At 39.2% G+C, this 26,527-nt stretch overlaps 1 protein-coding gene across 4 annotated transcripts in view; it reads right to left on the minus strand.

Moving 5' to 3' along the window:
* Positions 1–26,527, minus strand: part of PTPRM (protein tyrosine phosphatase receptor type M) — a 588,144-nt gene that overhangs the window by 275,172 nt on the left and 286,445 nt on the right. For all 4 annotated transcript variants that reach the window (XM_077778076.1, XM_077778074.1, XM_077778075.1 and 1 more), the window contains exons 8-10: positions 25,826–25,935; positions 16,203–16,404; positions 12,843–12,945 (exon numbers count right to left, since the gene is read on the minus strand). In XM_077778076.1, the coding sequence (XP_077634202.1) occupies positions 12,843–12,945; positions 16,203–16,404; positions 25,826–25,935 (415 nt within the window). The remainder of the gene's footprint in view (positions 1–12,842; positions 12,946–16,202; positions 16,405–25,825; positions 25,936–26,527) is intronic.

A 26,527-nucleotide genomic window follows, 5' to 3' on the forward strand; every position in this document is an offset into this window, starting at 1 on the left:
ATAAGGCTGGAGCTCTGATCTAATACATAGAATCCTTCAGAGGAGATTACTGGTGAAGGGAAGAACGTTTGAAAAATAGGGGAAGGAAAGCTGTGCACTGTATTTTCATGCACAAAAGCAAGTTTGAAATGGAGTTTGAGGGAAAGTTAAATTTTCATTATATAAATGCTCAAATTCATCTACTCTATTATTATTATCTTCCCCTGCCATTTTTAAAGCTTCTTTTCAAGGTTTCTTGGAGAACAAACTCAGTTCCCAAAATGAATTTTCAAAGAGATGACTGACATTGTCATCCTGGAAGCAATAGTAATAAAAATGGTCTTTGTTTCCTGGCGGTAAAGGAATCTAGAGTATTATTTTTTAATACAATGAAATTCACCTGAAATCAGGGGGGGAAGCATGGTGGTGGTGGTGGTAATAAGAGACTTAGCACCTTTTGTTAACACACACTGTTGCAACTCAGCTATAATAAGTAATAAAGAAAAAAACCCAAGCCAATATGGTGATATAAAATTGAAATTTTACCACTGAATGACATTCTGGTCTTTGAGACTACATGTATCCTGACAAAGAAAGAAAAAAAGTTAGGTTGGAAGTCGAATACTTAGAACTCTTTTCCTAAAACAATTTTAGCACCAAAAAGAGCCTTTCAAAAGGTTCAAACACTGGCAAAAGAACATTTAGCCCAGAGGGTTTATGATGGTCCTGCAGCTCTCATTTCTTCAATAAATAAAAGGGAACAACTAAAAAGCCACTAATAAGCATTTCAAAAGAAATGGTATCTTTTTTCTTGATTCTCTGAAGACTATTAAGAATGGTGAAATGAAAAAGAACATACGCATCAACAAAAAAATGACTCATTAATTTGATTACAACGATCCAAAACCCTAAAGCAAATTTGTTTAATCCATGTCCTTCAGGTGTTCGAAGCTGTACTGTTAAACACTGAGTAAACTCTAATGGAGGTGGGCTTCTCCAAAAAAGAAAGAAATAAAAAAAAGAAGAAGAAAACACTAAAAAAAGAAAAGCCCTCCTAACTTCTAAGAATTAAGTAACAGGGATAAATCCCAAAGATTCTGATGATCACAACCTAAAATTAAAGGTGTAATTCATATGTTTTCTTAATGCTGGAAGAGACAATGAAGAGAGGGTATTAATTTGTGGAGTGGTCATGTCTGTGAAGGAAGGTGTAACCAGTCTGGGTCCGGAGAGAATCTGCAGAGAAGATGTCTGAGGGCTGAGGAGGGGAGACGCAGGACTCCAGGAGGAGGCGGGTGCCTGAGGTTCACATGGCTTCCCTGGTCACGCGGTGCTGCGCAGGAGAGCGCTGGCTGTTCACCTCCTTAGACCTTGTTCCTCCTGTGCATGTGGCTGCTAGAGTCTGCGAGAAGTCTGCTCTTGACAGTTAGAAATCATTTCATGAAGGACCAGGCATTGGCCTGGTGCATTATAGCTATGCATTCCAAGTCTCAGTGATTATTCACTTTTTATTATCATAATTATTATTCTGGTATGACATACTGCTCAGATCATAACTGAGATTCAGGAATATTATAGTAGGACCTGGAAAACTTCCCAAGATGTAGGCAGAAGAAAAGGGGTCACCACATCATCTCGTTATTGTTATTGCCATCATTAGACGCCAGAATAACATCAATAATAAATAAATGAAGCTTTCCTATCTTGAGCAGATAACATCTGTGTTGATACCATCCTGAGTGCTTGGCTGACTGTCATTAATTCTCTCAGATGTCTTCTGAGGTAGATTATTACTCACATCTAATTGATGAGGAGAATGAGACTCAAAAAAGTTACATCAACATATCCAAAGTTACAGCTCAAACACCAGGATTTAAAGCTGGGGCCATCAAACTGCACACTGTGGTTGGTGGCACTGTTTATGATTCTGAATACCTTTGCACCTTCCTTCCCAGGAAAGAGCTATTATCTGTAACCACTCTAACCAATAGTGGTTGAGGGAACAAAAGGTCTTCTGAAACCTTGATGTTTTTACAGAATGAATATATAATATTAATACCACACACTCAGCTCTTACAGCTTCCATAAAATTACTGTGAAAATATGAGTTACCTTTAGTACATAGATCTTACTTAAGTGACAATCACAGTATATGGACAAAAAAGTTAAAGGGAAGTGATGATTAGAAATTTAAAGTTTATGGGGTGCCTGGGTGCCTCAGTCAGTTGAGTGTCCGACTGTTAACTTCAAGTCATGTCACGATCCCAGGGTCGTGGAATCAAGCCCCACACTGGGCTCTGAGCTGAGCACGGAGCCTCCTTAAGATTCTTTCTGTCTCTCTGCCCCTCTCCCCAACTTGTGCGCATGCTCTCTAAAATATAAGCAAATACATACATACATATGTACATACATTTGAAGTTTTATTACCAAAAGCAGGGAATAAAGGAATCAAGACTACACAGCAAGCCAGTCAACATGCTTTGTTAGGCAAATACTGATATTATAGCTCTACCCCTTAAAAAAATTTTTGTTAATGTTATTTCTCAGAGAGAGAAAAAGCAAGCACACACACACTAATAGGGGAGGGGCAGAGAGAGAGGGAAACAGGATCTGAAGTGGGCTCCACACTGACGGCAGACAGCCCCATGTGGGGCCTGGACTCATGAACCAAGAGGTCATGACCTGAGCTGAGGTCAGGCACTTAACCGACTCAGCCACCCTGGTTCTCCCATAGTTCTACCCTTTTGAGCACTTAAGCTTACAGAGAACTGTTGCCTGTATCAGTCTTCATGACAATGCTGTGAGACAGGCAGAGCCTGTGATGGACTCCAATGTCAGAACTGAAGAAAGACTCGAAAGTTCACAGGATGGCCCAATGTCACAAACCCAAGGCTTCTGGTCCATGGTGAGTGTTGTTTAATTAAAAAAAAATAATGTTTATTTATTTGTGAGAAACAAAGAGCATGAGCAGGGGAGGGGCACAGAGAGAGAGACACACACAGAATATGAAGCAGGCTCCAGGCTCTGAGCTGTCCACAGAGAGCCCGATGCGGGGCTTGAACCCTGAACGGTGAGATCATGACCTGAGCTGAGGTTGGATGCTTAATCAGCTGAGCCACCCAGGTGCCTCTGAGTGTTCTTTTAATTAGATGAAGTCCTATGAATGATTTACATTTAGAAATATCAGATTCCACTCACTCTAAGTAAAACCTCAGTTATTTGGAGAAAACGCAAGAGTGTACCATGGAGGCACCTGCCAGCCTCCTTCCACCCAATAACCCCTGAATTTAGTGCGGGCCACACCTCTGACACACCCACCCGGAGGACCTGTTAACTTTCTTCCAGGAAGCCTCATGGGTCAGTTTTCCTTCCTCTGTGGCCAAATGTGCAAATGCAACCATTATCACTGTCCCATTAAAAATCCTACAGTCCCATGATTTGCGTGTGTTGAGGGTGGCAGACAGACAGAGGAGGGAAGAAGAAAAGATTCTGTGCTGAAAATACATCAAATGCTACCTGGCATATTCTCAGTGCGGAGTGTATATTTACATCTTTTCAGCCAGAGGATGGCCTGAAGGGAGGCTGACCCAGGAAGGGCCTGGATGATAGACCCCTTCCACATGAAACAAAGTCTGGAACTATCCTGAGGGCAGTGGCGAAACCCTGATGGATTCTGCAGCTGGAGAGCCAAAGACCCCAGCGGCCATGCTGTGCGGTGGGAACTGGAGAACCAAGAAAGGCAAACGTATGAGCTGAGGCAGTGCTGCGACGGTAGAGAGCGAAGGAAAGAGGCGGGTGTCAGTGACCTTGAGAACTGAGAAGCAGGATAATGTCCAAAGGAGTCAGTACAGACGTGCAAGATCTTAGGGACCTTCCTGATGGAACGTGAATTTGGAGTAATGGCTTATTTGAAAGTAGCTTTTCTGAATTTCTCTTCTAGTTAAAAAAAATAACAAATTGATTCAAGGGTAAAGGTAGGATATTCTTTCATGCTTCTATGGTATATGGATGGGACGTGGTAGTTAACCTTTTATTTAGGGATGAAAATATTAAAATCCTTCTCCTTCCTGATATGTCCAACCAGTTAAAAGGAGATTTCAGTCCTTTGGCTTCTTTTTTATTTTTTTTTAATATTTTTATTTATTTCTAGGAGAGAGAGAGAGAGAGAGAGACAGCGTGAGCAGGGGAGGGTCAGAGAGAGAGGGAGACACAGACTCTGAAACAGGCTCCAGGCTCTGAGCTGGCAGTCAGCACAGAGCCCGACGCGGGGCTCGAACCCACGAACCGCGAGATCATGACCTAAGCGAAAGTCGGACGCTTAACCGACTAAGCCACCCAGGCGCCCCTCAGTCCTTTGGCTTCTTATCTACAAAAGTTTCAGTGATAATTACTTTTGCTCACAAGAAGAAGATGAGGTTCAATTCAATAAACATTTATTGCACACTTAATTAGGTTTGAGGTACTGAATGATATTCAGGAACTAAATTATGAAAATCATTTTGTGATCATTTTGCATTTTCTATTACATTTACATCTATTTTACATAATGATGAGCCTAGGAAAATGTTCACTTTCAGCATTAAATGCATAAATCTAATTAATACTCCTGAGTGCTGGTCAAACCTCATTCTTCTATATGTGTGCTTTTAATTGTATTTACTAAGATGACCACTGTTTACATCTCTTTACTTTCTCATGTTCTACACTTTTCTACAGGTTGTTCTTCTTCTGGGTGGACCTATACCAGCATCTACCCCTCACTGGCCACCTCTGACTTCTCTTTTGCGTTTCAGCCTAAAGAGCATATCCTGATTGCTTATTGGGATTTCGTCCTCTGCTGGATGCTCCTTGAGTATTCTGGACTTTTTGACCTGTCTTTATGAGTAGATATTTGGTAAAAGAATGAAGAATGAACAAATAATAATAGCCAAATGTCAACCTTGAAATTTCCTATAACACTTGCAAGGTTAGATCTGGTAAGAATTTTAACTCAATACTGGTAATCGCGGAGAACTCTGAGCAGAAGACACTCAAATTGACACTGGTCAGGAAAACACTTTCAGGGCAAAGCAGAGAAAGTGGAGTAACAGAGAATAACTAACACAAAAGGGATGTGGTGACATGGGAAAACTCACACTGCTCCCTATCATTGTGCTACCAAACAGATTGAGGAACTGAGTATTAATTAAGCAGCTGAAAACCAAATACAGATGATTGTCAAGCATCATATAATAATACACTTAATAAAATCACTTTTGGTGAAACAGAAGGCATATCAGAATTTTCGTGTGCTTTGGTGTTCTCACCGTAAATAATTATAGTGAAGGTACTTGTAAGTGCTGGTTGATAAAATGTTCCACTAAGAGGAGATATAAAACATCATTCCTTATAGGGCTATGTCCCCAAAATAGGATTAAGAAGTGCTGTCACGTGAGGTAAGTGGTCAGATCATCTCTGGGTCGCTCCTCAGCTCTGAAAGCGAGTGGCTGTAAGCAGCACTCTTGGTTGGGCTTCTCTCTCTGCCCCATACATGCCTTGATCAAGCCTCTTCGAAAACCTGGGATCTTCTCTCTCAACTGTATGTGATTTTAGCACTTTAAAAAAGTAAAAGTGAGGCATCTATAGTCAAATCAATTAGTCTTTGTCAAAGTTTCTAAGTTCCTCGTTCCCCAAGGCTATCATCAGTCTAAGCTCAGAACACCTCTAGAAATTCATCCCTTAGATTCCCTGGAATCAATAACTGTGATTAGGAAAACCCAGCAGCTCCTGAGATCAAATGGCATGGTGGCTGTGTGATTCATAACTAAGGGGAAGCAGTGTTCAGTTCAAGGCCTTTACAACCTTTTGGTGCTCTGCGTATACAATCAAGACTATCTGTCAATGATTTCACAACATTTAGATGGAGCAGACAGATGGGGGAAAGAAGCAGCATGTACCTTTCTCTATGCTCAGGGGAAAATGAGATCAATCTGTATGCCTACCTCTGTCACCCTGATGGACGGTTTCTGGGTGGCTGGTCAGTCTGGGTCAGGGAAGGCGCAGAACTACCTGCTGTCACCTTTAGGGAGACAGTCTTGAATAGCCTTTGGCCTCCAGTCTATGTGATATTCAAAGGCTTTCATGTAATCTGTATTTCCGATCCCAGGCACCTATCTTTTGAGAGATAAGCAAGGATTCCTTTGGGCATAGCAGAAACAAGATCTGATACAATCAAACACTTGGGTCTTTCCTGGCCCCAGCCAAGAACTAGCCACAGCCATCCACTAAGTGTACTGGTGCTCAGAGAAGGCTTTGCACTCTGGCTTTCAGTAGGCAATGACACTACTGTGTCTATTCAGCAGACACTGGAGCCACAACCCAGTACAAATAATAATCATCATAAAAGCAACTAGCACAGGCTCCGGGCAAAGGGCTTAGGGTGATGCAGTAAAAGGAAGTTAGAGAGAGGCCAAAAGAGAAAGATCCAGAAGCTTCTCAGCAAGATAGGACAATTAACACCATATTTCCACTGCTTATGAAAACTTCTATTTAAAAATAGTCATACAATTAGTAATGTCCAATAAAGTACTAGATAGTCACTGCCAAGACTAGCTTTTAATTTCTCGTGTTCTAGTGTCCTCTTTAACAATACTCTAAACAGTTCATATCACCATGTGCTTTGGTTAGTTAATACGTGTTTTCCTGTAAAAAGGACTAAATGTTTTTGATTCCTTTAAGTCTTGTCTCTAATAAATACTGGCATGTGGCACTTACCAGACCTCCTCCCTTCATGCCTAAAGGTTAGCTATGTCTTAACTGGGCCCAGTAAAAGGAACCTTGGTGGGGGTCTGTGCACCCACCAGCTGTACTTGCTAGGAAGCCCTCCTAGGTTCCTCCCCTGGCTAATCCATCCCCCACCGCGGGGCTGATCTTCCTTACATTTTTTTCCCCTTGCCACTCACTGCCTGAAGGCTACATCTCTACTCCTGGGCATGGAGCATAAGCGTGCCCAATCTAGCCCTGATCTCCCTGTGACTCCCTACCCCCTCATCCCCCACGTAACTTTAACACCCTTCCCATTCCCAGATGAGGCCAACTTGCTCAGTCCTCCCTGGCCTTTTGGAATTCGTCTGTCTTACCCATTATTTATCCTCTGACATTCACTTAACCTCCCCTGCAAATACCTTCCCATGACATACATGCATGACAGACACTGGACAAGATCATCACATTGATTTGCTCAAAGGCTCCATGCATGAAGCAAAAGAGAATGGGATGTCTAAGCAGGTGGTGCTCATAGAGGAAACATGTCTCTCCTTGGACTTGTTGATGGTACACAATCAAACGGGTTATTGCTGCCTTAGAAAAAGCCTTTTTTTTTTTTTAAAATTGGTATTTGGTCCATACATCCAAATATAAAACTTTCTAAACCATAACTAATTGTATGCCAACAAGTATAATTTCTAATATAGAAAACTTTTAAAAAGTTTATTTATTTATTTTGAGAGAGAGAGAGAGAGAGAGCATGAGAGCTGGGGAGTGGCAGAAGGGAAAGAGAGAATCCCAAGCAGGATCTGTGCTGTCAGCATGGAGCCTGAATGCGGCTCAAATTCACGAACCATGTGATTATGACCTGAGCTGGAATCAAGGGTCCGACACTTAAGTGACTAAGCCACCCAGGTGCCTTCTAATATAGGAAACTTCTTCAAACAAAATGCACAATTATCGCCTATCATTCATTAGTCATAATGACCTCTCCTTGCTTTTATTATCAAAAGACTCGTTTCTCCGTCCATCTGAGGTGGCAGTTTTCACAGACTTCCTGACACTCTCTTGCTGAATCCCTTTAACAAAAACTTCTGGGTGACAACCAGCCGGGAACATGAGTGCAAGCTGATGGCCACAAAGAAGAATAAATCTCATTTTCCATATAGCTCCAGGATCAAATCAGACATTTCTAGGAAGTGTAACAAATTTTCTTAAAACACAATCACTTTACTGACTATCCTCAATGGAATGAAAACCCATTCTTCACCTTGTTCTAAGAACATAGCACAGAGTTTTCAAAGGACAAAGAGCCCAGTTATGAGAAAACAGCATTCTTTAATGCATTTTTAATTATCTGTCTGATTTGTTACAAAAGAATATTTGATGAGTAGTTTAGGTAAGCAAAACTAGAAGTTAACAATGAAGCATTAAGATCTGTACACATTCTCCTGGCTAACTATTTAAGGCAAAGCAGCACCAGGGAAAAATGACAGGAGTTCAATGGAAATGCCACATATTGGTAAAGTGTACCACGGTAATGAATTCAAGGTGAAATCTAGTTAATAAAAATCTGGCTATATTATAGGAAAATAAATAAATTCTCAATTGATATATGAAGCTGAAGTTTTTATATGGTATAGGTCTTTTTTCAAAAAATCAAAAGTATTGTGGATGAATAAAACATTTATGCGTGTCTTCTACGAGCAGAAAACATTTCCTATCTCATTTGAAATCTTACTTGCCAGGACCCATGCTTTAAAAAAATAAGACAAAATACTTCCTCCATTTCTTCCTTGTGCCCTCATCTCTTCCCCATTGATAATGCAGTTGAAGTTTCTATTTGCTTTAAGATTGTGGCCCTGATTCTCAGTAAGGGGAACTCTTCACAGATTGCTTTTTCAATATAACTGTCGAGGAAGCGTTCATTGCGAAGACCACCATAGTATAAGAAGTTACCCATGACAATAAAAGTACAGCATTAAAATAATTAGGACTATTTTGTTAGCTTTGTTAGAAGAACAAGGTGGCTGCCATCAATTAAAAGCATATTCGCAGGTTTAAGGCCATCAGTTTTAATGTTTTGGTTGTTGCTATGATGACTGCCCCCCCTTCCCATCCCCATGGACAAACAACTGTAATAGATGTTTTCCCCATTTGGTAGTTTCTTTTGAATGAATGAATCAAAGAATGAGTACTTAAAATGGTAATTTTCTAACATTTTACTGAAATGAATATCAGAATGTTTAATTAACACATTTAAGCGCTGAGTTTTAATTAAGAAGACATATAGCTCCCAAACAGTTATGAATAAATTGAAGCAACAATGCCTAAAGAACAAAAATGAGAGTCATTTGAAAACACCATCACCTAGGGCTCAACCATGTGATGGAGTCTCATGTTGTAGACCATTAGAACACATAAAACATCATTAATGAGGGCTATGGCACATAGCATACATATATCACAAGAGTAAAACCACAGAGAGCATTTCTGTTAAGTGCAAGAAGAGCACATAGTTTGTGTAAAACTCATTCCTTATTTAGAGCTGCTATTTTACTGGCAAATTACAAGGATTTTCTCTGTAGGCTTGTGTCTACATGTAATGAACAGTGGAGAGGAGAAGAGAGAGAAATGAGGTGGTTCTAAGTGAGTCAAAGAAAATTAAGCTTTTCCTTGTCTTCTTAAAGAAAAAAAAATGGAATCCATGAACAGACATTAGAATTCTGTCCTAGGTGCTAGTTTACTAGCTGGAATGATAGAATTTCTGTTCTTCTTGGCTAGCTCAGGACTGAAATAATTTTATGTGACAGAGCTGATGTGTTGATCAATAAAAAGACTACAATCGTTTACATTGAGAGTTTAGTGCAATTTTAAGAATCTGCATTAAGCAAAATGGGGGCTTATAGTGGAATTAATGCAGAACCATCTTCCTTAGTGAAGTGCCTAAATGAAGTAGGACTGAATTTTTAACACCAACGATTATGGATTAAAGAAAAATCCAATCAATTGAAAGGGCTGGTTTTGGAAATGGCACAATGACAGTATTTTTGAGCACATAATACTGTGCAAAATCCAGGAAAGCAAACAGATGTTCACTTTCATTTCCCTCCTTCTTCTAGTATTTATCTTATCATTTGGGAAAAGCTTTCTTGTATTGCAGTTTGATTACATGTGCATTTTGCAAATTTCCAGATGTGTCCAAATGTTTTAATCTACATTATGGCTTTATATTTTAGGTCCCTGTGATTCCCTAATCAGAGTTCTTATTTTTCTAAACATTAAATGAAATTGAAAATTTTCATATACCCCATTTAGTTTGAGAGTATTATGGACATTTTTTCCAAACTAGTCTTTCTAGATATATTGGTCTTACATCGACTCAATGGATAATCAGTCCGATTATGTTGTACTATAATACCAAATCCTTTGGAGAGAATATTCACTTCTCTGCAACAGAACAAAACAAAACAAACAACTTTTTGACAGGTGAGGTCGAGATAATTTCCCTTCTCAAATTTATGCCAACAAAATTTACCCATTGAAGATAAGCACCCTTCCACTTAAGGTGGTATCTGTAGGGGGTTTGCCTGTAATGCTTACTTAATAGTTTCCCATAAGCACTGATTTTGAATCTACATAGATAGGAGATTTGTTAATTTCAAGATGCTAACATTGTGGAAGAAGGCATAATAGAGACAGAATGAAAAGTGATCCTGGCAAATTCAAGGAATGTTTAGAGCTTGAAAACAGAGCATCAAGACAGCTGTGGAGGAAGGTATGCTAACATAAACCGAAATCTTAGCCCAGTCAGAGACTGGCCCTCATGAAATGATACAAAACTGTGGTAAAGCTATATATTTTGGATACTCGGACAAGTATTTGAATGTGCATTTTTATAACATAAGAATAAACAGCCTAAGGATATCTCCAATTAACTAACTAGTTAAAGCTCCCGAGTCTCCAAAAAGAACCAGAAAGATATAAAAGAAAACAACAAAGCATATGATAGAAAATATGAATAGTAGTTTGGACTGCAAGAAACACTTCCTAAAAAATAAGGAAAGGAGAATTGGGGAGGGGGCTGATGTAGACTGCCCAAAGGAATATTATTTGAAAACTCTGACATAGAAAGATCTCCACAGAGATGTGGATGAAAATCTGACTGAAAGGGGTTTGAAGGAAAGAGGCAAGAAGAATAGAAAATGGAAAGGAATTTATGTGAGAATAAAGCAGAATAGGGAATAACTGACTGTTTTGGAGAAGTGGTTAGGATTTCAGATTACTTCCATGTGGAGGCATTAAAAGTGAGTGGCCTCTACCTTCTTATTTTATCATGATGCTTCTGGAGGAGAACACTGACCCCTGTCCTAAGAGCCCACATTGCTGAGTCTGGGCAACTGTTAAATTGGTCACAAGAAAATGATGCTCTCAAGGCCATGGCCAGAGCATTAATTTGTCATTTAATAATATTTTAGCTTTCTGGAGTGAAATCAAGTCTGACTCACGGCCATAGGTACACCTGGATCTTGGTCAACCATCTAATGAGTGTGTGGCTTGGGTCATTTAGAATTGAGCAACACATCAATGCCACACACAAGTCAACCCAAAGGGCCAAGGAAATGTTGGTGGCTACACTTTTCTAGCAGTAATAATATCTTATAATCAGAATAGAACATTCACCTATTTCACAGTGTTCTCACAAACTGTACTTAGGAATGGTAGTCCTAAATCCCTTACATGAACTACTACTATGTTGAGTAACTCAACAATAGAATAGACTAAAATTATGTAGACTTCTCAAATGAAAATCTCTTTGATCCTACCCTAATCTGACTTTGCCATCAACTAATGCTCTTCTGTTTTTACTCCTAACTCTGTGAACTGAAACTCGTACATATCTTATCAGGTAGAAAGACGCCCAACTGATTGTCCTATGATATTGTAGTGAAAACATGATCAAAAAGAGCCAGGTTTCAAAAGGGTAATGGAGTAAAACTCTTCAAAAGGAATATGGCAAACAAGCCGTAGATAGCCTTAAATGGGAATGTAAATGTTTCCTTGAAGTACGTGATTCAAAATAATAGGTTATTCTAAAGGGAATCTATTCTGATAGTACAGAATATCTAAATCCCTCTGAAACAAGTAGAAATTTCTTTTATATAGATTAATGAGCTTATGACAAGTTCATACTCAAGAGTTATTCAGGCATTCCTTTGCTCCTTCCTAGGCAGAATAAATTTATTTTATTCATTCACTGTAAAAGTTACACTTGGTAATTTCTCAGCTGTATAAATCATCATGGAATGAGAAATGGGGCCTACATGTTGGTAATAAACTTAAATATGTTCAAATAAAGACTTCACAATGCTCTTTCCAATCATCTGTTTCTTTTAAAAAAATAAATATATACCACTTATTCAATGGAGAAATTAGCCAATTTACCAAAAGTTAAGTGACGTAAACTCCCAAGTAAACAAACAAACAAGCAAAAAACCCACAAAGGTCCATTTACGGAATACAGCTTAAGACGAAAACGTCATCTGCCCTCAGGTAACTAAATTGCAGCAAGCAATTACTTTTTATTTATTTTTTCTTTTTTAAATTTTTTATTGTTTATTTACTTTTGAGAGAGAGACAGACAGACAGACAGACAGACAGAATGAGAGTCGGGGAAGGGCGGAGAGTGAGGGAGACAAAGAATCCAAAGCAGGCTCCAGGCTCCAAGCTGTCAGCAGAGAGCCCGACACCGGGCTCGAACTCACAAACTGTGAGATCATGACCTGAGCTGGAGTTAGACGCTTAACTGACCGAGCCACCTAGGCGCCCCAAGCGATTACATTTTAGAAGTAGAGCCACCTCTCTACAGACTATGGCTTTTGTTCCTTTTCTTCAAAGAACAATGCCCTTGCATCAGAATCAAACTCCATACACAATACTTGATCACCCCACTTCAAAGCACTCTCTCTCTCGGATCTAATTAGAGCTAATAAAGATATTGGGTTTACGTGCTGACTGATGTTTGTAGCAAATCCCCAGAAAACACATTCAAGAAATCAATCAGTTTGATTTTAGTTTCTATCTCTCTAGGGCCAGCCCACCCCTCCTCGGCTCAGTACCTGACAGGTGCGCCCCGGCTGTGTGCGGGTTTCAGCATGACTGTCACTGTATTGTCCGTTTGATTCAGTGGGGTCTCCAGTTCATAAGCCGGCATAGAGGGTGCTGGGGGAAGAATGTGTGAGACAGAAGACTCATTATTTCTGGTTGATCTTTTTGGTTTCCTTCCTAGTTCCATTTGCAACGAACATTATGAACACAGTGCACTTACATTGCAGCTATGAACCGACTACAGGCAGCCTTTACATATATGCCCTACACAGAATATCGGGAAACATTGCTAGGACCAATATATGTTGACTTCTTTGATCTTGAGTTTAAGTTGGGAGAGAGTATGAGGGGGCTCGGCAGTGTTAGTAACATTATGTCTTGATTTGCATTCTTGCTAAATGGATGTAGTCAGCGGGCTATGCACGTAGAATTTGTGTACTTATTGGTAGGAATGTTTTTCTTTAAAAATTACTTTAAATGCATATTTAAGAAATAATCACTAGGATCATAAGACTGAATGTTATAGCTCGCCTATCTAAGTCAAGATGGTAGACTTTCTGTGTGCCAGAGATCTAGGCATCTACAGGGGACTATGGGAGCCAGAGAGGCTTATTGAAATCAGTGACCACTAGTGGGCTCTCAGGGAGAGCAGGCAGATGGAAAAGATAAGGGAACTAAAGTAAGAAAGGCTTGGGTTTGACTTTTTGTTGTTTTGTTTTAATCAGCATAAGAGCGTAGGGACATCAATTATCTCTGGAACTTCAGTTTACTCTTCTTTCAAAAGAGGAGAAATTGCCCTCTAGGGTTATTATGGGAATTCAAAGAGATAATAAAGACAGCCAGGCAAATATAATTCTACAAATGTTAGTTCTTTTTCTCCACTCTGTGTGACTCCTATTTCCAAGTCCATTCTTTGTTTTCTAGATTGTTCGGTCTTATTATGAGAAGATAACGACAGAGCTCTTCAGTAATTTTGTCATCGCCATGGACAAGAGAAATCATTTCATGAAGGCTGTGATGTGGGAGGGCACACAGTCCTTTTAAGACCCACAGGTGCGAGGTACCTGATGAGAACACTAGAGATCAATTTTTTTTTTTTTTTACAAACATAGTTTTAAAAATCTCTTACATATAAAAAGCTTTTATGTAAAAGACATGGGTTATATCTCATTTCCATTTATTGGATTTTCTCAGCACTAAAAATTAACTCCAATTCTATTAAAAATTAACTCCGATTCATAACACAGAATTACATTTTGTATAGAGAATAGTTCTCTATTTGAGGTCCATGAAAGTAGAAAATTGGGGCCCATAAACTGTAATTTTCTTTGAACTATAAAAAATAAAACAGTTATTCTTGATGAGTCTGTGCAGGCTAACTAAAATGTCAACTGTCTTTGTTTCTGGGTAGAACTGTATAAACTTGCTGGGCTAACAGTGGTCAGACTCATATCAACCAGAATTTTTACATAACAAAAGTAGTATAAAATGAATTATTTTTTCTAAAAGAACATCCTCTTAAAGATAATAATCTTTAAGGGGCACCTGGGTGGCTCAGTCAGTTAAGCGTCCAACTTCAGCTCAGGTCACGATCTCACAGTTTTTGGGTTCAAGCCCTGCATCAGGAGCCCTGTGCTGACAGCTCAGAGTCTGGAGCCTGCTTCGGATTCTGTGTCTCCCTCTCTCTCTGCCCTTCATCTGCTCACACTCTTGTCTCTCTCAAAAATTAACATTTAAAAAAAGATAGTAATCTTTGAAATATAGTTTCAAATAGGGGAAAATTACCAAAAAGGGGGGGGGGCTTGGAGATACACATCCTGACACACATTCCTGTCTTAATCTCCATCATAAATTCAAGTAGCAGATGATATCGTCTTAATTACATCCAGGTATCAATGCACTTGATCAAGATCAGAGAAGAGTACATGGGAAATTACAACCAGGAGCCATATTTTCTGATTGCAAANCTGCTCATACTCTTGTCTCTCTCTCTCAAAAATTAACATTTAAAAAAAGATAGTAATCTTTGAAATATAGTTTCAAATAGGGGAAAATTACCAAAAAGGGGGGGGGGCTTGGAGATACACATCCTGACACACATTCCTGTCTTAATCTCCATCATAAATTCAAGTAGCAGATGATATCGTCTTAATTACATCCAGGTATCAATGCACTTGATCAAGATCAGAGAAGAGTACATGGGAAATTACAACCAGGAGCCATATTTTCTGATTGCAAATCTAGTGGTCCCTCTACTCACTCAGCTCTACAAACTATGCCATTTCCTAACCTCCCAAGGGCTTCCTCTTCTTCTAACTCCCCATATTGTTATCATCTAATGCTTTCTATGAAATATCAACATATATTAAACTTCAAGTCAGGTTTGTGCTTAGAAATAAAATCTTACATGATCAAAAATTTCACCGTAAGTTATCACTACTTAAAACCAAATGTCCAAACCTAATAATGGTTAGAGTACTCTAGCTGTGAGCAATTCCCCGTCTCAGATTCTAAGCAAAAAACTTTCCAAGAACTAGAAATAAGGGACAGTAGATATTAAAATTAGGCTAAATATGTAGCTAACACTGACTGACTAAAAAAGTTACTTCCCTCACCCCCCTCCTGCTCATCTACCCCCAACCAAAACAGGCAAAGCCAAAACTCAAATATTTCCCCCACTCATACCCAAAGGGGAAAACAATGGAAAAAAGGAATGTCCATGAATTGTGTTCATTGCTGTTACAAATCCCACAACAGATGGCAACTCCATTTCCTCTAGACTGAAGCTCAAAGACATTTTCTGCACAGTTGCACATGCCCAGAAATTCTTCTCAAATTTTGTCTTTGGTTGGATGGTGTGACTGAGTCTCTACCAGCAAAAAGCTGGAGGCTGTGTCAGGTGTCACCCCTCTGTCGCTGCAAAGGATGTGCAGCTACTAAAGGTGAAGGTCCCAAGGAAGGCTGATCCTTCTGGAAGCAGACTCCATATAATGCTGTCTTTCTGCTGAGCACTCAGTCATTCACAGCTCATTGCAGAGCTCTTTCAAACACTGCTGCTGCTCTTGTAACTTGTACTGTGAAGGGAACAGGAGCATAAAGACTAGAACCTTCACCCATGCTCACATCCTCTGATGCAAACTGATAAAAATATGGCTACTTCCTAATGCAGGAGGATCTTAAGCTCCCAAATTATAAGAATTTGTAGTATTCCTTCAATTCCAGGAATCTGGTTTTCTTATGTACTGAAGTGTTAACCTGCATACAACACATAAGTAGGTGTGAGCTTTGTGTCCTTGACAATGGGAATGAAAAAAGTACAAAAAACTGCAACTTCTGAGAAAAGACATAACTCATGAATGTATATATAATACCTGATATTTTGGTGGTAAACTGATTTGTTGCTGGAGGTCCAAATCCCTTAGCTGTGCTAGCTCGGATAGTAAAGGAGTACGTGGTCCCCGGATACAGTCCAAAGAATAGAAAATGGGTTTCATTTCCCAGTTTTGAAACTCTTCCACTTTGATTGGATAAGTCTATTTCTGGGTCAAAGGAACTGACTGCTTTGTAGGTGATCTGCAAGAGAATAAGAATGTGATAACATATCTGCAGCAGATGGACGGGGATCACATCTTTATCCAATAAACGCTTGTGATGTATGCACTGTCAGATGCTTTATGATAAGCTCCTCTACTCACTTAGACTCTTCAAATCCTGGATCCAGTGAAGGGGTGCAGGAATTCAGCCAAAACTGTTATGAGTGATTACTTTTATAGACAGAGGGACTGAAAGCCAGTAGATTAGAACATAAAGGATGAGCTCGGGTTTAAGCTAATACCTTGAAGTTGTTTGCTTTCAAAATGTCACTTTGGAAAACTACATTACAGTTGGCTTAAAACAGCATCACAAAATGTACAACTAGCTCAAACGGATAAGGACCTTACAAGGAGAAGGCCTCATCTCTCAGCCAGTGGCCAGTTTGACTTAGCACTGAATAGGATTATTGTCTGCTGGAAACAAGGCCACTTTTAAATGTGTTCATCAATGTGGGCAAAGATGTCTGCTCTCAAAATAAATCCTAAACACGTGTCAGTAGCTCTTGATGGTATGACTGTGGTGCTCGTGACGGGTCATATTTACTTCTTTTCTTTACAGCAACTCTGTTCAAGAGAACTTTCTGTCATGATAGGCATGTTCTCCTCTGTACTATTTAGGACAGTAGCCACCAGTCTCAGGTTGCTTGAAATGTGGCTCAGCTAGTGAGACTGAGGACCTGAAAATTTGATTCATTTAATTCTAATGAACTAAAATTTACATTTACATCACCATGCGCGACCAGGAGCTGCCACTTCAGGCAGTGCCATTCTAGAAGCTTTCATAGCTTTGCCACATACCAGGTGTTCAAAGCACATTGGATGAGTCTGGAATGCGTGGAAATAAATATAACATAGGTGTCTTTAAATGTGCCCTTTCAAATGATTTTTAAAAGAATTTCACTATAAGTAGTTCATCACCTATTCACGAAAATGCATTTTAGTGGTGATTACTAACTTCTACTGGTTGTAATGACATAATTTTTAAATGTGGCATATTCAAAAGTTTTAAATTGCAAAACTGAGCACTTTTCTTGCTTTTAAATAGGTAAACTTACTTATAATTTATGTGCATGAACACTAACACTGTTATTATACGAAGTGATAATTGACATTCTTTCTTCTTATATTTATACCATGTCATTATAATTAAGGAGACCTCTCTGGAAGAATATTTAGATCGAATCATCTAAGCTTTGGCAAGAAAATGTTTGCTGTATATATTAATCACCGCGGTGCATGCCACTGTCAGAGTCAAACGGCATAACTGTCGTTAACCCTCTAGCAGACTTCCCTCTGAGAGACAAGACAGAGTCTACCACCAGCTGCTGTGGGAGGGACTTTAGTGCTGTCACCACTGTGTGCTTAGTTGCTTACTTGGTCCTCATTTTGACACTTCTCAAGAAAAAGATAGTTCAGAGAGGGCAGATCTAAGCTCTGATGGCGTATGCACTCCCCCAAAGTTTATTCATTCATTCACCCATTCAAAACCCATTCACTGGATGTCCCTAGTACATCAAGCCCAGTGCTCTGAGCTGGGATCTCACATGGTGACTGGGACACGGTACCTGTCCCAGGGAAGCTAACAGTCTGGTGGAAAAGTAGAGAGCAATTTAATAATTAAGAGAGAGATAATTAAAATGAGGACTAGCACCACCCGTCAGGACTAGGTACATCTCCTTGTTCATTTCACTGCCTTACCAAAAAGTTTAATGGCACACAACATACATGGGACAAAGTCCAAACTCCTTACCTCTGGGTTAAAGACCTGCTGACATCTTCTTCTAGAAGCTTGTTTCTGAATACTTGACACCATGTTGTTATATCACCTTCTGTCCCGCTTGGGGGATAAAGATTTACTGTACCACAAACACTGGACTCTTCTTACCCTGCTTTTGCTCATGAACTTCACCTGCCCGGAACATGACAGGGCTATCTGTGGCTTGTTGTCTCTACCTACTCTGATTCATTCATTCCATTCAAATACTGATGCGATAACACTGCCACTGTGAGCACCATGGTCAGCAGATGGACACAGGTCCTGCCCCCAGGTAGTTAAGAAACTGGACTTCAGTGGGTAGAGCTGGGAGAGATGCAGTAGGTAAATTAATAATTTAAAAAATCTGAAATTCAGAAGATGCAACACACATGTTGGGGGCAGAGAGGGATACATGCTCAGCCACCAAGAATCATTGGGGAGGGGGCAGTGAGGGGATGACAGTTAATCTGAGGAGACTTGAACTTTGTGAGACAGCCAGCTGTCCCAGGAGTTTGGGAAAGAATAGCATAAGCTAAGGCCGTGAAGCAGGAGCATTCTGTGCACAGTTAGTGGCCAGCCATGTGGCTGTGGCCCAGCAGGTGAGGAGAGCGTGGTCCCTCAATCACTGGCTGGAGGAGTAGGCAGGTGCCGTACCATGCAGCACTCTGTACTCTAAGATAAGTATGGATGCATACAAGGGAGAGCCTTTGAACATTTTTAAGTGTGCAAACAAAACGATCTAATTGCCCTTAGGAGAAGACCATGTTAGCTGCCAAGGGAAGAAGTGGTTTGCTGGAAGGAAGCAGTAAGGGCGGTAGGGAGGCCACCGGGAGCTTCTGTAGAGACCACGAGGGAAACCTACAGTGCCTGTGCGAGTGCAGTGGACTAAGGTGAGCACAGTGAAGAGTGCAGTGAGTGAAGAGAACTGACTTATCAGAGAGTCAAAATGGGCAGAACTCCATGACAGAATGAATGCAGAAGAAAGATGGAGGAATCAAGGATAGCATCCATATTTTGGGCTTAAGCAAAAGATGGCCCCACTTTACTGAGAATCAATGAGGGGAAATTAACTGTTGGCTTGTGGACATATCGTGCATTATATAAACTGGGATTTGAGAGGTCTGGCTTGGAAATAGAAATGTGAGGGTGATCAGCATTGAAACAGTATTATTTAGGAATGGATGAGGTCATTGGGGAAAGGATTTTAGGGAGAACACTGATATTTGATGTAATCAATGGTAGAGGAGGTGAAACCAACAAATGAGCCAAAAAGCCAATAGACAGAGCTGTTACCGAAATCAAAAGAAAACAAAAAGGAAAATAAAAAGGAAAAAGAAATGCTTTCAAAGACACTGGGAATTCAGGCGAGATTGGAGCAAAACATGTCTGCCTACCCATGTCTGAAGCCAAAGTTCCCATTTTACTTCTCTGGAAAACCTTCCAAAATCTGGCTTCACGATCACTGGATCAGATGAATGCCTGATGCTGTGACTGCATTCATACCGTTCATCTGGCCATATATCACGGAGCACTGTGAAAGCTCTTCTGTAGTTAAATCATGATCTAAATATGCCAAAGGAACTGGAACTTTTCATGTAATTGTATCTTCTCTCTGAGGAGTGACCAATGTCTTATTCTTTCTCCAGAGCCCACTGTGATGAGTAACTAGTTGGCACTCAGTAGATATTTTCCTAAGAAGACTCCTAGGGAGAGGAGATGTGTGCATGTGCTCACATAAATGCTCACACTTCCGCGAGTAGAATGTGGGATGTGGCTTTCCGCCACACTGACCACAGAGCAGAGTTCCACTGTACTCACCTATGGCCATGGTCAATAGGATGAGCTAGAAGGGGCTTTGTAACCATCTTTCAGGCACAGCCCTTTGAGAATTTGCTAAAACTGATAGATCCTCTCTTCCCCACCCATAAAACTGCACGTGCACACTAATTCATGCACTCCTAAAAATTATGGCTCCTCTCCCTCATGTCTAACACACCCCTAACAAGCAAGTATGTTATGTATATGCAGTAACAAAATGTCAGAAAGGTCATCGATCCCCCTCAAAGCCATCCAGAGCCCTGGGAATTTGAACACCAGGAATAAAAAACCAGTTCTTCAGGAAGAGGAACAATCAATTCTAGGATCCACACCTGCAGTAGAGTGAATGCCCCATATACATTTATCTGAGCAAGTACTGTAATGAACACCAAAAAAACAACACTACACTCATACCCAAAGGTACTGTATCCTGTCCTTTTGGCATGTATTTTTTTCATTTGTTCATTCAACTCATGTTTATGAAGTTCCTATTAAGTAGCAGGCTGTAGTAAAGCAGCAGGAAACTCCCAGAAGGAAGGCTTGGGATTCTTTCCACACTTGCACTGTGGCTGAGGGCGAAGGCAATTTTTATGCAGCCTCTCTGCAGAACACTGATGTTCCATGTCGGGTCCAGGCAATTTTATGGGATTCCCCCAAGTCAAAAGGGGACCAACATGCAAATAACATAGGTGGGGGGTGAGAGTTAGGTGAGATGGGGTCAATGGCTGCTTCTACTGGGTGACTTCCAATTTGTATGTAGATGACTAAAATATTCCCAAATTATCTTCCCCTCTTCTACTTGCAGTCTCAGGTCCTAAACTAAGAGATTCATAGAGAAGCAAATTCCAAGCAATGGAATAACATGCAATCCTTGACCAGGAGGGGATTCAAAATCTTCTAGGGAGCATGAGTTGATTGGAATTTCAGCCAGTGTTAAATACAGTCTTAATGGAGAGGCAAGTATCAGAGGAAGGAATAATTAAATCTGATTTTGGGAGAGGAAAGAACCCAGAATATTTCAGGGCAAAGTACAGTATTTGAATGAAAGACTCGAAGATAAGTAGAAGTCCCAGAGGAGGAGAGAAGAAGGGAGAGTGTCAGGATGAAAGAAGGAAATGAGGAAAAGCAGGTGGGCGTGATAGATTAAAATTCCATATACATAGCTCATTAAATTCCAGAAATTCCAGGAGAAAAATAATGGGGGACACAGTAATAAATGTAAACTGGAATTTGATCATGGAAGTCCTTGAATATTAAAACCAAACTTCTTAACAGGGCCCTTAAATTCTACTTCTTTCTACTCTATTACCTATCTCAGTCAATAGTGATTAGTTGAGCCCAGTTACCCAGGTTCGGATCTTGACATGTCTTCAACTCTTGATTCTTCAATGCCTCAATCATTTGACAAGTTCAGAACAATCTATGTGGTTTGCTACGTGCCCACACAACACTGCACTTTATACTCTCTATACATTAAATTGATTCATATCTATATATATATCTACATAGATAGATAGATAGATAGATGCCTGGACACATATATATCCCTGTGTACTGTGTGTTTGGGAGTATTACTGACTGATAAAGTTCCAGAAATAGGCTTGATATGCAATGTTTCAATTTTGAAAGGTTCTCCCAAATTGTCTACGTAAGAGATGTATGTTCCCACCAACAGTCATAAGCATTTCCCCAGATCACTGTTTAACACTTGATATTATACAAACTTAAACTTTTTGTGACACTTGATTTCATTTCTGAATCATTAGTAAGGTTTTGTAGGTACCTTTTCACATGCTTATATGCTACTTGGATTTTTTTTCTCTATGAGTTGTCTCCTCTTATCCTTCGTCTAATTCTTCTAATGGAATGCTTTGTCTATTTCTTATCAATCTGTATCACATCTGTATATTGCAGCCAACAGCCCTTCAACTGTTATAAACGTTGAAAATAATTTCTCCAAGTCTTCTGTCTGTACTTAGACTTTCCAAGTGGTATCTTTTGTCATTCATAAGCTTAAATACTTATGTAAGTAAATCTGTCAATCTTTTAAGATAGAAAGTCCTGGTTTTATGTCAAACATAGTAAGCTATATGATAGAAATATCGTCTTTATTTTTCTTATAGTGTTCTGGTAGTTTAGGTTTTGTGTTTATAACACGGCTTCATTTGGTAGGTTTTTTTTTTTTGTATGATGTGAGGTAGGTGACTTATATGGCATATTATTCTTGCAAAAAATGCTGGGTTTGTGAATATTTATTAAATTTTATTNCTCTATTACCTATCTCAGTCAATAGTGATTAGTTGAGCCCAGTTACCCAGGTTCGGATCTTGACATGTCTTCAACTCTTGATTCTTCAATGCCTCAATCATTTGACAAGTTCAGAACAATCTATGTGGTTTGCTACGTGCCCACACAACACTGCACTTTATACTCTCTATACATTAAATTGATTCATATCTATATATATATCTACATAGATAGATAGATAGATGCCTGGACACATATATATCCCTGTGTACTGTGTGTTTGGGAGTATTACTGACTGATAAAGTTCCAGAAATAGGCTTGATATGCAATGTTTCAATTTTGAAAGGTTCTCCCAAATTGTCTACGTAAGAGATGTATGTTCCCACCAACAGTCATAAGCATTTCCCCAGATCACTGTTTAACACTTGATATTATACAAACTTAAACTTTTTGTGACACTTGATTTCATTTCTGAATCATTAGTAAGGTTTTGTAGGTACCTTTTCACATGCTTATATGCTACTTGGATTTTTTTTCTCTATGAGTTGTCTCCTCTTATCCTTCGTCTAATTCTTCTAATGGAATGCTTTGTCTATTTCTTATCAATCTGTATCACGTCTGTATATTGCAGCCAACAGCCCTTCAACTGTTATAAACGTTGAAAATAATTTCTCCAAGTCTTCTGTCTGTACTTAGACTTTCCAAGTGGTATCTTTTGTCATTCATAAGCTTAAATACTTATGTAAGTAAATCTGTCAATCTTTTAAGATAGAAAGTCCTGGTTTTATGTCAAACATAGTAAGCTATATGATAGAAATATCGTCTTTATTTTTCTTATAGTGTTCTGGTAGTTTAGGTTTTGTGTTTATAACACGGCTTCATTTGGTAGGTTTTTTTTTTTTGTATGATGTGAGGTAGGTGACTTATATGGCATATTATTCTTGCAAAAAATGCTGGGTTTGTGAATATTTATTAAATTTTATTGATCTCTATTCATAAATGAATTTGCACTATCATTTCTACTTTGTAAAATTTTGGAAGGACATGACCCAGTTGTTACCTCTGTAAAGTGCAACAGGGAAGCAAGGATATTATTTTGAATACTTCTGCACTTAAAATATTCCTTCAGCGAGTGATACTACATTTTTAATTTAATAAAATAAAAATTTTGATAGCTGTTGAGGAAGGCTGTAAATGTCAGTCTAGGTTTTAGGCAGATAACCCTGATAAAAATAAAGGGCTGGTCAAGAGGCAAGGGATAGGAAGGGCTAAAGCCGGAACAAGGAGGGGAGAAGAGAAAGGAAAGGCTAATTCCAGAAGGCTGAAGATGGACCTTAGGAATAAAACAGAGAGGCAAAGAGTTAAGATCAGAAGAAGGCTTTCATGCTGTCAATTGCCAAAACGTCTGGCAGAAAACGATGATGTCAGCATTTTCCAATCATGAAAGGTTTGGTGTATCTTTCGTAAGAGGTAAAGAGAGAACCTGAAAATAACCTGAACCCATAGCATGGTCATTTACATCTACTACATTCGACCTGTTTTCTCTTCTTTCCTGCAAAAAGGATTCAGGCATGCTCCCTGCCCTAAGAAAACATTTGAATCATTTGTTACTCAGTTTTTCTCCAATTAGGATAATTTACTTGCCTTCTGGTTTTTACCTATAGTCAAATGTGTGTCCATGACAGAATGTACTGTACCTGAGATCCCTGGTTTCTTGTTTTGTTTTGTTTTGCTTTTTTGGACAACTGTTCTATTTCCTTAGCATGATGTCAGTCCCCAGAGCCTGTGAACCAAGTCTGGTTCAACAAGAGTCCTCGGCTCCAGGAGGAAGGTGTGCCGTCACTGATTCAGGCACAGGCCAGGCACAGCATGCCTTGTATCTGGGCTAAAGAAGAGCTCCCTTGTGAGACCTCATGAAAACAGAAACCCCCTTTCCCACTTCTGGAAAGCACAGGGGAAAGACGGAGAAAGATCTGGTGGTCAGAAGACTTACATTTAATAACTGAAGTCTGATTCATACATTTGACATTTTCCCTTTGGAACCTAGAAAAAAACCTAGTAAGCCTGCTCTACCTACCTATATCTGATGTTTAAAACCTTGATTTATGACACATTCACGTATCCCCATTATAATAGCATTTAGATCCACGTTCAACAGGGAGACCCTGGCTGCTGAATTCCGAGAGATTAATGGCTTCTTCTTTTGAGTTATTTTCCTATTCTTTTCATGTTAAAATTACTTACTACACAAAGATGTATGTTCAGTGGGATCAGAAAGAAAGAATCTGGCTATTATCTTCTGTTTGTCTATGCAGCAACATGTGGCTTCTAGGACAGATGGACTTATTTCCTGGAACTTAACATTGGTTCAGAGGCTGTTTATCTTTTCTAATAAAATTCTGTTATTCTTAGGTAAGAGTTTCCAAAACTGAGATCAGAAAATGGTCACGGGGCCAAAAATGTTAACTAAATGATTCTGATCCCTGAGAAAAGAATATGAACTTGTCTGACTTGATTATAAAACTTAGTTCTCTAAGAGCTGAGCCATCGAAGTTCATAACACTGAGTTCTTTCACAACGAGGCAACCAATGAACAGACACCAATAACTTAACATGAAAATCAACTTTTTCTTTTCTCTTTGTTTAGCTTTCAATGAAAAACATTATTTTGTTTTTTTGTTTTTTGTTTTTTGTTTGCATTTCAATACAAATTTTCAAAAGGTATAAGGAAACATAAATGTGAGGCTCGTTGGGTCAGGGCGGGGTTTACTGGTGATGACTGTCTGACTGACAGCTAATCTGCTCAGGCTTTTGTCAGGAGCTCTGAGAGGTATTCAAGCACAGATTCTGCTAGAGGGATGGCCGCGATTTTTAGAAACCTAACAACATATAATTTTGCTACATTTGCATTCAAATAAATGCTAGCTTAAAAAAATGCACCTGCTTGTTTCTATGACAATAGGCACAGGGAAATGATGCCCGTACAGATGTGATGAAGACTGTCACCCTGTTACTGCTGTGATTTTTTTTCTCGAACAATTCATCAAATTCTTCTCTGCTCTCTATCATTCAACCATTTGATATGCCTCAGTAGACAAAACTATGTCACGGAAGTCTAAAGGATGTTTTGCTAATCCTAAGAAACCAAAAGACATTATCACTTGTTACCCTTGAGACAATGTCTATTGACTTTGCTAATTGGATAATCACTGTTCTTCTATATAATTCAGTAGTAAAATATTTTATAGCTAGCAAGATGTGATTGCCTCCTAATCAATGCCCATGACAAAATACTTATTGTCTTTAATACAGGTGATTTTTAAAAAATATTATGTTGCGTCTTTACATGTAAAGCATATAGTCTAGAAACATCCAAAGCATTGTAAATATACATCCTGAAATGATACATCATTGAAAAATTCTGTGTTTCTTGGCTTCTGTACAGTCACCATTATAACTGTCAAAGGCATTAAGCTTCTTCCAAGACATGATGCCATTATGCAATTGAAAAAATACCAGAAGTCTAGCTATCGTAGAAAGTATAATAAAATATTAAATTAGTGATGAATGTGTATAGTACCTCATATAATGTGATGACACCATATGTTTGAATTGGTTCCCGCCACTGAAGAAATATCTTCTCTTCAAAAGTACTTCCTTGGATGGATTCAGTGGGAACAGCGCCTGGCACTAGAAGGGGGAAAAAAAAAAAATCAATAAAAGTTTGAGTGACCTCCCTCAAAATTAGATTTTTCTAGACATATTAGATTTTTAACTCTCAGTTGAGGCATAAGATTTAATAGGCCATAGATACATGCAGTTTCCTTTTAAAAATCTGAAATTTAAAGCCATTTAAATGGTTTTAGCACTGTCCTTATAAGGAAAATAATTCCATCACTTTTTTCTTTAAAGTACGAATCAGTTAGACAAAGCTCAGTAATCACCTTTGAAATGAACTTTTATATTCTTCAGAAACAAGGAAAGATATAGAGCAGTAAGAATTCCCACACACTGCTTGTGGGAGTGGAAACTGGTATAGCCACTTTGGAAAACAATTTGGTAATGGTAGTACTTAGTAAAGTTAAAGAAGCGTGTATCATGTGACCCACCTCCAGGTATATTTCCTAGTAATATTCTTGCACGTATGTACCAGGAGACATACAGTAATTGTCAATACAGTATTTTTAAAATGTTTATTTCTTTTGAGAGAGAGGGGGAGAGAGGGAAGTAAGAAGGGAGGGAGGGAGGGTGGGAGGGAGAGGCAAGGCGGGGAGAAGGGGAA

Source organism: Crocuta crocuta, unplaced genomic scaffold, assembly GCF_008692635.1.
Source record: "Crocuta crocuta isolate KB4526 unplaced genomic scaffold, BGI_CrCroc_1.0 scaffold26, whole genome shotgun sequence".
Taxonomy (NCBI): Eukaryota; Metazoa; Chordata; class Mammalia; order Carnivora; family Hyaenidae; genus Crocuta; species Crocuta crocuta.